The 11,648-nt window shown below is 43.5% G+C and overlaps 1 protein-coding gene across 1 annotated transcript in view; it reads right to left on the reverse strand.

Moving 5' to 3' along the window:
• Positions 1 to 6,727, reverse strand: part of LOC111835506 (uncharacterized) — a 147,831-nt gene extending 141,104 nt beyond the window's left edge. The window contains exons 1-2 of the mRNA XM_072697715.1: positions 6,020 to 6,727; positions 5,742 to 5,811 (exon numbers count right to left, since the gene is read on the reverse strand). Coding sequence (XP_072553816.1) covers positions 5,742 to 5,811; positions 6,020 to 6,316 — 367 coding nt within the window. The 5' untranslated portion in view covers positions 6,317 to 6,727. The remainder of the gene's footprint in view (positions 1 to 5,741; positions 5,812 to 6,019) is intronic.
• Between the last annotated feature and the right edge of the window lie 4,921 nt (positions 6,728 to 11,648).

An 11,648-nucleotide genomic window follows, 5' to 3' on the forward strand; every position in this document is an offset into this window, starting at 1 on the left:
AGTAGCCGAAACCAGTGTTTCCCCCCAGACCGTCTACGTTTTTGTTCCCTTCCAGTTCGACATGGACTGTCTGGCAGGGAGCTGGGAGGGAGCGAAAACGTGTCTGTCTGGAGGTCCCCGAGGACCGGGTTTGGAAACACTGGCCTAAACGGACACATGGTCGGATGTAAAGCGGCCAGAGCGTATCCCTTCGCACCTTTCACCGAGCCGTGGCCGTACCTGCATCCCCTTACGAAATCCCCCAAGAGCATCGGCACTGCAAAAGCCCTTTCAGACAGCGCTGTGAGCTTTTCAGCAAGAGACCAGAAGCTCCTTCCAGCTGGCAAGACCCAAACCCAAAAGCTAGCAAAACAAATATCATAAATCGAGCCACATCTACCTGCTTGAATGCGGCCTTCTGGCTGGTAACCTGAGACGGAGGGGTTCTCATTTGACGTCATCTTCCATTGCTGTGCAGTTCCAATACTAAGAACAGAAGTACGGAGGATGTCGTTCTTGCCCTGCCCCAAATATCAAGGATACATCGGTCTGGCCAACAAGAACAATCCCATGATTCATTGCGTTTGAGGTTAATTCTTAGGAGGCAAGTTGGCAAGAACATAAGTACGATCTTTGTGTTCTTGATGCTGAGTAACACCCAGTGTTAATTCCCAATAAAAGTTGATAATAAGAAAAAGGAATTAATGGATACTGAACTGAGAATATATATTTTCTATCTGTGGCTATGAAACAAGATCTCGGGCATCGTAAACCTGTTCTCACACATTGTGAGCCGGCTTTGTAATTTTGACGTTCCAGGTTTAGCCTGAGTTTCCAAAGAGACCGGCTAGTGGCGACCAGAGAACAGAAAGTACAGTGTTTCTGGACACAAAGTGACCACAGAGGTGACGGTGCCTGCCTGAGCTTCACCTCCCAACAAGGGGACGGGGATCTGAAACGGCGTTTTGTGTTATAGGGGAAGAGACTGTCGCTAAGCAAGCCACTTCGGAAGGCAACAGAAGCAGAAGGCTGCCGTTGCCGTGGCGCTGACTCACCAGCAGTCCGCTGAGCTGCATCGTGGGTAAAATATGGCAGCCCTGCATGATCAGCGCTCCTCTACCACCAGCGCTGTCTGATATTACATCTCCATGGCGAAACAAAAAGGCCATCTCTCTTCCTTTCTTTCCACATCATTTCCTGAGAGATTCAGTTCTCCCGGTCCCTCGTTGACCGAGAGTCGACTGGGCCGTGTCGTCAGCGGGCGAGAGGGTCCTTGAGGGGCTTAATACAACCCAGACATCCGTCACAAAAACCTTGAGTTAAGTGCGAGTGCCGAGCCAAGGGAAAGGCTTACGCACCGGGGGAAAATGCGGCTAGAGGAAGTCCTGAAGAGCAGAGAGGCTCACGCACATGTCTCGGACCACGGGCCCCCGGGCATCTTATACAAAGCAGGTACACAGAGCCAGAGAAACCCGTCAAGCTCTCAAGGGGGTCTTAAATAGTGCAGGAGTCCCAGCTTTGGGGGGGGGGGGGGGGTGGTTTCTGAATGCACAAAAAACGAGACGTCTCTGTAGGGAGATTTCCTGAGTTCCGGCAAATTGCCGCTATAGTGGATGGGGGGGGGGCAACGCGTGCTGAAGAGCTGGCATGCCCCCCTCCACACACGTACATTCACCCCTGCCCCCATTCTGCTTTCAGAGTCCAGCTTGCCGTTCCAGGATAGCTGCCAGGAACTGTCCGGTAGGGCTCCGTCGAGACTGGCTGCCCACTATGAAAGCTTTTTTCCCCCTTATTGCTGTTTGTCTCTGTGCCTCTCTTCTTTAAAGCGGCCCACTTCAGTCCACTCTCTAGCAGTGAATCACTACATGCCCCCCCCATAGGAGAAGAAGTCCCTTTATTCCATGTTGAGTGCGTTTTATAAAAAGGATGGTTTAGGTGGCCGTCTGTCATTGCTGCATGTTTGTCAGGACGGCAGCTTCACGCTTCTGCATGACAGTAGGTCCCCTTTTGTTTCAACAGCCTGGGATAATCATAACGACCATTTCTTGGACTGTATGAAAGCATGTTATTCTCCTTAGATGGATTCAGCTCCTTTGTGATGCAACCTTTGGTTACACAAACTGATAGTACCTACTATGTTATTTCTTTTTCTAAAAAAAAGGAAAACCAACAAACTTGCTGCTGAGACTGCATGACTTTGCACAATTACTTATTTTAGACAAGGACCATTTTTTGTTATATAACCAAAAAGATTACCATCATCCTATGTTTCAAGTGTGATTTGTACCATTCCCCTTCCCACTCCTGTTGCTTTTATAAACAAAACAGAAATGCCAACACCTTTTCCTAACAGCAATTAAGGGTATTTCTATCATCAATAAAATTTACACTAGTGGCCAAAATTGTGGAAATACTTTTAGAGACTGCAGAACTTCATTCCAGTTAATCCAGGTATTATCACTTAATCGTCCAATTATACTACTTGCAAACATTCTTTGATTGTTTATCAATATCAATCAATATTCGTGTAGTAATTTTTAAAGCATGCTAGGTGTTTCCACAATTTTGGCCACTAGTGTATATAGATATTAGGATGTCAAAGGGGAAATTTACAGTCATTTGTGCCCTCAGAAGATTTACTCCTGGGAGATCTTGTGATTCTTCCATAAGGCCATAATCTAAGAACATAACGTCCCATAACTTCTTAACACTGTCCAGGACTTCCACGATGAAAGCTGGGAGAATACATTAACGTCCACATAAAGACTGTTTACTGTCCTGTTAAAGACATGTGACTCCTGTTTAAAACACATTACACATAAAACCATCTTTAGATTCATAAAGGATCAGAAAATCTGAACAAACTTTCGAGTCTAAAGGAGAAGAGTTTCTCCTTTCGCTTGGTTTGGTTAAATGCTTCCCTACTCTTGTACCCATATACAGTAAAGTCCATATTCCATCTACCCATCAGCATGTCACATGGTTCTGCTCATCATCTCAATCTTTTAATACACCACAGCAAGGACAGTGCCCTAGTACAGCTCATAGAGACTCCATCTCCCATGAGCACCTTAGGTCTCTTATCTACAAAGCTCAGAAGAGCAGGATCTGATGTGACTCCTTTGTTTATCGGCTCTGTAGGCCAGCCAATCACAGATGTTGTTAGACAGGTCACGTGACTGTTTCATTTATAGTCTCTGTAGGCCAGCCAATCACAGTGTTGCCTGTTGCAGCTCCGCTGGACATAAGCATGCATTCCCCACTTCAATATTCTGCAACATGTCCCTCTCTTACCCTGAAGCTGACCACCTCCCAAACCCTCCAACATGTCCTGTCCAGCAGGGGTTTGGTCGCCTATATCCTGAAGTTTAGAGCTCATGGGCAGACAAATCAACCATTTTTCAAGAAAACATGGGTCTTTATGTGTGAGGTAATTTCGCCATAAATTCTTGGTTTCTGAGAACTTAGAGGCCGTCAGAAAACACAATAAAAAGAGACTGACATTCCTGCCCATCAGCTGTTGAGATCCTAATGTAGACAGAGTGGGTTTTAATCAACCACAAAATATGAGTCCTTCCATCCAGCAAAAGCAGAGGCAGAACCACTAGTGTGTGTTATGGAGGCAAATCAAAAGCGTTAAATACACTTCACTATAGACTACACTTTCACGCCAGCTAACTGACAGGCAAATCAAAAACAAGATAACCTTCTTAATTCCTTTTTAATGAAAATACAAAAATCGGGCATCCACCAGACTCTGACCCTGCCCATTTCGTGCATGTTGAAAAGCTGCAAGCAGTACAACATATTTTCACTACTGGTCCCAGGGCTGGATCTACACTCATCATAGCGCAGCGCACGCGAGCACCGGTGCGTTTCGCGACACCGCAGCACCGCAGGTGTTGTACAACGGCGCGCGCTGTTTCATAGCCTCGGGCTCGCGTCGAACAAGACAGCAGAAATGAACGAGACATATGAGCATGAAATCCATGTAAAATCTGTCTTAATTGCGGCCTGATTGTTTCAGCTGACATTTCAGAAGATTTCTCCCGCCAGTGGGATTTTGCATGCTACTGGCACGTAAACTGGGAATCTGAAAGATCAAGTGGTAAACCTTAGCTCTCAAACACCTTTAAAACCTAAACAGAAATCACATAATTTAAGCGTCAGCATTTTGTGCTAATTTCATTCTCAGTATAATCTATTAGATTACCTAATAATTGACTGTAGTAATTGTCTGTAGTAACAACCAACACTCTTGAATGTGTTAGACCTGCATATTATTCAACTCGTACAAGTAGAAAATATTGCTAACTTGTTGACTGTTCAAGCACAGATAACAGCGGCTGAGCTCATTGTTCAGACAAAATGAATCCGAATTGTTCGAGTGCATAATTCGAACCGCATTAAAGATCACTCCGCTCCAAAATGCAGTTTGCCAGATGAATTTGGTTTGCCAGATGAATTTCGGATTTTGCAGGGGACTCGTATTTTATTCTAATAGCACGCATTGTTTGGCGTAGACGGGCAGATTTCCAAATAGGATGGCCGTAACAAGTATTACAAACACCATTTCCATCTGCTGGTTGAAATGAGTAATTTCAGCTTCTTTGCTATGCGGAGCTGTTCATGTTAGTCTAAGCAACCATGCAGCAACCTAGTTCAATACATCGCATTACTGATTGTTAACTGCTACTGAGCGCAATAACTTTCCCCAGCCGTTTGATAACTATGACCACAAATACTGAAATGCACTATTGAATCTAGTCAATAGGCTAGTACGTCATAATTGTCTCGAGATTGATTGTGTTTGTGCATTAATTGCAATACACGCAAAACGTTTTCAAGAACTGCTCAACAAGAAAGTTTCAAAATATGTTGCAAAACTTAATTTCCACGAAAAAGAGAAAATCCATAAAAGAAGGCATTTTCCCCACATCACAAAAGATTCTCAGCGCCTATCTATAGCCCGTAAATGCCATTCTTTCAGTTGAAAATAGCGGTGATTCAGCTGTCTGAATCCTTCATATCCATTTCTGTCTATCAACACTGAGCCCGAGACGTGAATTACTGCAGCGGCTCCGCAATAGGGAGGGCTGACGGCCGCACGACAGCGCCAGCGCCTTCTAAAAGCACGCGTCGTAAAGTCATTCACTGTTATGCATTTGCGTTTTTAATGTGATTTTAAAAGACAGCATCCGTACTACCGGCCAATCCCGAACCCCATAAACATTACAGTTTCTACTACAGCGAAAAATGCGGTGGAAACGTTCAACCCAGTCTTGACAAGTGGAGCGAGCTAATCCAAATTGCCCCGCACGCAGGTTTAATTTCACGCACCAAAATCTCTTGCATTAATATCTTGAAATTATTTGGCAGGATTACGTAAGTACAATAAAAGCGGTCCAATCTGCAAATGTTTACAAAAAAAAGCACTAGACTCAACATAAATGTTTAAGCCGATAAAGTCTCGCTACCATCTATACATATTACACATTGATATTCACTTTCAAAACAGTGGAATTAGTTATTAACAGAACTTTATTAAATTTCAGCGCATTTCTGTTCTTTGTCATCAAAAAGCTTCCCTTATTTTGTAGGACCCCTTTGAATTGTGACTGCGAATCTGCGTGGGGTGTGGATGGTGGAATGATGGCTCTAAGAAATTACGATAAACGATCGGTGGTCTGCTAAACTATGCCACCTTCACTGAAATGCTTAAAACGATAATCGATCGATTTTTAAAACAATCTTTCATTTACCTGGTGGACAGTTGCAGTCAGGTGGCGCTTCACGGACAGTCCTTATCTTGGTCAGATGTTCATAAGATCGCTGTCAATTCCAAAACATTCATGCATAAGTCATTTTTAAAAGAAAGAGTAAAAACACGTATAATGTATTTAAATAGCATTATTAAGATATTAAACTTGGAAGAAACGGGGTAGCCTAAAGTTTGCACTATAAATAGCTTACAGGCTTTGCGTAATTCCCATTTTGAATAAATCTCACACGGTTGCGTGAGTCAGTGATTACATCTTACCTGAGACAGAAGTTCATCCACTCTCTGTTGTATCAGAGAATTAAACTGATCCATGGAGAACCCGGGAACCTGATGATACAGAAGCTCCCCATTCCCAGTTTCCAATTCCGCCACCCTTGTTTTGATCTCAGATGTCTGCACACTCAATAAAATACAGTATGCAAAGGAAACAAAAGAAAACAAGCACGCCAGGACGTTGACGAAGGTGCCGCAGCAGTACTGTGGCTTGTAAGTCTCCGCTGTCTTCTCCATGTTTTCAGCGCACCTCGGGTCCTCTCTCGTCTCCGCAAGCTTCATGCTGAATGCTGGGCAACGCAGAGTCACATGCACTCGGCATGTAGCGAGAGCAGCAGGACTGTTTTGATTGTCAGACCCAGCGGGTTATGGCCAGAGCACAGTTACTCTAAACAGGCGACAAGCGCGACGCCGGGACGCCTTCCCACTGTCAAAGGCGCTATACAACCTGTGACGGATCCCGCCGCCTGTATGGCCGCTCCCAAAACTTGTTGCACTGCTGTGGATGATGATGCTGTTCTTGTCGTCTTTTTAATAGACCCCCCTGACTTAAAACTGGAAGACCTATTAACAGATTAGTACGATAACTCGCAGATAGGATACTCACAACGTTCAGCAAAAGCAACTCGTTTTAAGGCACAGATCTGATAAACTGACCCCAAATCCCCCTTGCGCTTGCTTTCTTGAAACCTGCGTTGCCCTAATTAACATAAACTATCGGCATACAGTACTCTTCACGTGCGTAATTTACATACATCCTATAAATATGCAGGAACATGGAGTGCCGACTCCCCTCATGAATAGTAACACGTGTTACGAGACGGCAATACGGCTTCAAGTATGAATTCCAGGACTTAAAACATACACGTATACGGATTTGTAGATGCGGAAGAATTCCATGATTTTATTGTATTTGATTATCAGCATTTAACCTAGAATCTGCATAGATAATTTATGTCTGATCATCACTCTGTATACGTAGATTAACACTTAGTAATGTAATATTAGTGAACTGGGAGTTGAACTGAAAAACCTAAATATTAGAGGCTGTTGAAGAAACACATTAGCAAATTAGGCACATGGTAAGACTGTCCTCAAACTGTGCATATATAGGGCACTTGGCTACGGTCCCTCACGTAGAGTAAGAGACATATATCTCGTGCCCACCTGCAGCCATGTGTCACCCTCGTCCGCACTCATTCCTCCGGCGCTTTCAGCAGGGGTGAGTGAGTTGCGTTATAAAGAAAGTACGGGCTACAGTATCGACAGAAGCCGCCAGTAACACAATTCCCAGTGCAAGGCGCATCCGAGTGGGCAGAGGGCTCATCGCCGCAATAACCTGGACCATGCGAGAGAAACTTCATTACTTCAATAAGCGTCGTTAACTTGTTTGTATTTAATTTGATTTTACGACATTTGATTGCTTTTCTGTCACGGACTGACCACTTCCCTCTGCTCTCTTACCACAATAGTCACCCCCCGTGGACTTATGGTGACGTCATTACAGCAAGCAAGAAATCAAAGTAGATGAAGGATTACATCACTTACCTGTAGAATAGTCAGTAATCACAACCAATCATGCTCTCTGACATTTATATGGGAGCCGTTTGGAAGAGCTCACCCTCTACTCGATTCCTCTGACATTTCAGTGATTGGGACAAATTCGGTGGTAATCACCCTTCACATTTTCCAGGGCTGCAACACCATATTCTGATTGTGACTTTTGCAACTGGTGCCCTTATACCTGATGAGAAGGCAACAGAAACACAGGCTACCTGCTGCTCCACTTGGAGTTAAGGTGGCGTAAGTGAGCCCTGGCTGAAGAGCTGAATTTATTCACTTACAAGCTGACAATGGGATAGATGAGAGAGAAGTAAGGAGCATGAACTTATTACAGTGCATTGCCACACACACCACCTCAGGGATGAGAACCTGAGCGCAATGGGTGATACCTCAACACCACACTAGTCCGAAAGGACCAGTGGGAGCCCCCCCCTAAGTGACTGGAGTGCCAATCCTGCCACCAACCCCCAAGTTTTCCCCTGAAAGCTAGAGAACCTGCCTGCAGGGATGGATGTAGATTAACATCATACCCGGGATGAAGCAATTGCAGGTTAAGGGCCTTGCTGAAGGGCCCAATGGAGTAGGATCATTCCCAGCATTCACAGGATTTGAACCTGCAACCTTCCAGCTGGCACAGATCTGTAAACCTCAGAGCCACCCCTCCACCCGAGATAGATGAGTGATTATGGAAAATGGGTGAGCGGAGGGAGCACCAATAGGGAGATTCCCTACCCTGTGTTTACCACTGTTGGTCGCACCAACATTATAGACTTGAAATTTGAGATAATGGACAATTAGAATGCCACACACCTCCATGTTTGGGGGCTTAGATCCATCTTCCTTTCGGGTGTGCGTGGAGTTTGCATATCACATGGGTCTCCTTCAAGCACGATGGCTTCCTCACACAGTCCATAGACATGCAGTGTGGCAAATTGATGTCTCTGTATTGCCCATAGAGTATGACAATATATGACTTTTGCAATGCATCTGCATACCCATCCATGGTGTATTCAGGTCTGGATCTAGCTTTATGGGGGTGCCTAGACAAAACTTTTCTTGGGAAGCCCCCCCCCCCACCAAGAAAACCGATGATCATTTCACATCCTCCCCAGCACAGGTAATTCAGGGGCCCTAGTTAATGATCTATCCTGCCTACAGCTAGAGATGAATATATATATGCACACACACACACACACACACACACACACACACACACACATATATATATATATATATATATATATATATATACACACACACACATATATACATATACACACACATATGTACATATACCTGTATATATATACACACACACACACACACACACACACACTTTGTCTGGGCCCCCCTTCAATTGATTGGGTCCTAAGCAGCTGGGACAGGTCCTAGCAAATCCCCCCCCCCCCCAAAAAAAAGCCCCCCTCCATCACTGCCTAGAAGATGTATGGATATTTAACAACAATTTATTGCTGTCTACATGGTAGAGTAAAGCTCATTCTGTCCTGATCAAAGCCTTATCCTCTACTGCCACCCCAACTGACTCAAAACTCACAAGATAGCACCACAACCAAAGAGTCTGTATTGTCTTAGGTAGCCTTTTTCATTCATCCCATTAATCAGCTTCTATTTAGATCAGGGGTGGCCAATCTTATCCGCAAAGGGCCGGTGTGTATGCGGGTTTTTGCTGCAACACCCTAATTAGGTCACTAATTAGAGGACTGTTTGGTTGAAGAGTCCTCACACCTGGGTTTGAACAGCTGACCTACAGTTTATCCCAAAAACCTGCATACACACCGGCCTTTTGCGGATAAGATTGGCCACCCCTGGTTTAGAGTAATACATTTACACGCGTGCATATGCATCAATGCACAGAAAGGTACATAAAAATATTTATTCAATGTAGACACCCAGTGCCTTTCCAAACACACACATTTCTTCCAATTCTATGCAAATAAACAAACTAAACTGATATTCTAACTTCTGTTTTAAATTAAAGATATTGGCTTTTGGATCTATAGAGTGACAAAACTTATTATATATAATATAGTTATATCTAGAAAGCAACGTAAATTGAGTAGTCAGTGCTAATTATTCAGCTTATAAATATTTGCTTTACAAAAGCTAATCATATTGACCAAATGTGTATTTAATTTATTTGTAGCTGTATTCAAAATTCAGCGTTTATTCCTTCCAGGGTCCACTTAAAGAGGTTTTTCCTGTTTACTCATAGTGCCGCGGCGCCCCCTAGTGGTCACATATATATCTGAGGAAATATATTCAACCGTGTTCTGGGTACTTCTAGTCAGGATCGTTGGGAGCTTATTACGTAAGGCTAGGGTACACCCTGGACAAGATGCCAGTGTATCAGCGGATAATGGGCAATTTAGAAACGTCATCTCTTCGGACAGCAACAATTGTGACCACTAATGTAACACAACACCATATTAGATGTATTTTATAGACAGGTCTAGTTTCGCAGGAAATGACATCACGATCAAAAACAATGTAGACATATTGCATATAAATCGCTAGTTTTATGATCTGCATTGTCCAAGCAGAAAAAATAATGATGCATTATATGGACAAAAGTATTGTGACATACCTCTTAATCACTGAATTCAGGTGTTTCATTCAGACCCTTTGCCACAGGCACAGGTGTATGAAATCAAGCACCTAGACATGCAGTCAGGTTTACAAATATTTGTGAAAGAATGAGTCATTCTGAAGGGCTCAGTGAATTCAAGCATGATACTGTCATAGGATGCCACCTTTGCAATAAGCCGGTTCATGAAATTTCTTCATTGCTAGATATTCCACGGCCAACTGTTAAGTGGTATTACTGCAAAGTGGAAGCGTTTAGAAACAGCAGAAACTCGGCCATGTAGTGACAGACCATGTAAAGTAACAGAGCAGGACTCTGAGTGCTGAGGCGCATAGTGGGTAAAAGTCAGCAATGCTGTGTTGACTCAATAACTGCAGAGTTCCAAACTCCCTCTGGCATTAACTCCAGCATAAAACCTGTGTGCTGGGAGCTTCATGGACTGGGCTTCCATGGCCGAGCAACTGAATGCAAGCCGCACATCACCAAGCGCAGTGCCAAGCGTCGGATGTAGTGGAGTAAAGCACGCTGCCACTGGACTCTGGAGCTGTGGAAATGTGCTCTGTGGAGTGACAAATCACGCTTCTATGTATGACAGTCTGATAGAGGAGTCTGGGTTTGGCAGATGCCAGGAGAGCGTTACCTGCCTGACTGCATTGTGCCAACTGTAAAGTTTGGTGGAGGAGGGATAATGGTATGGGGTTGTTTTTCAGGGGTTGGTCTGGGCCCCTAAATCTAAATGGAAATATATACAAGGAATTCATATTAGTGGATTTCGGTGGTAACATATGTAGTGATTAAGTCTTAGAAGGAAACTGTAATAAATAGTTATTTATAATTGTACAAAAGCAAGCCGGAAAACAAATCTGAATACAATTAATGCATTCTAGAATTAAAAATTAGTAGGTAAATATCTTCCGCTATGGTTTTAAAAAAATCAGTAAAAACAACTGCCCCACTCCAATATTTTTACAGATTTTTTAACCTAGCTGTCGTATTTACATAAACATCCTTATCTATAAATATCAAGTACAGGATGCAATATTATAACTTGTACGTCTGTTATATTTGGTACATTCAGAGCGGACAAGGCATTCCGGGAAACACTGGCTTGTATCACCATATTACAATTTCATGTTACCACTCTGTTTCCCGGAATCTATAGATCAGAGAGATTAAATACCCGTTTAAGCCCGAACTGACAGCAAAATATCAGAATTAACCCTGGAGCGTTTAGATCAGATGACTTGAAAGTTCAATCATTTCGTTGGTTGTGTTGCTTTCGGTTTTAATGACAGAAGCATTTCATTGGTGAAAAGATGATCCATCAAATTTATCCATAGCTGATTGGCCATCTGAAGAAATTGCCGCTGGGAGCATGCAATTGGTTGAAAATGCCGTCCATCAAATTTAGAGGTGTCTCATTGGCTATGAGCAATTTTCAGCGTT

The sequence above is a fragment of the Paramormyrops kingsleyae genome, chromosome 12, assembly GCF_048594095.1.
Source record: "Paramormyrops kingsleyae isolate MSU_618 chromosome 12, PKINGS_0.4, whole genome shotgun sequence".
NCBI lineage: Eukaryota > Metazoa > Chordata > Actinopteri > Osteoglossiformes > Mormyridae > Paramormyrops > Paramormyrops kingsleyae.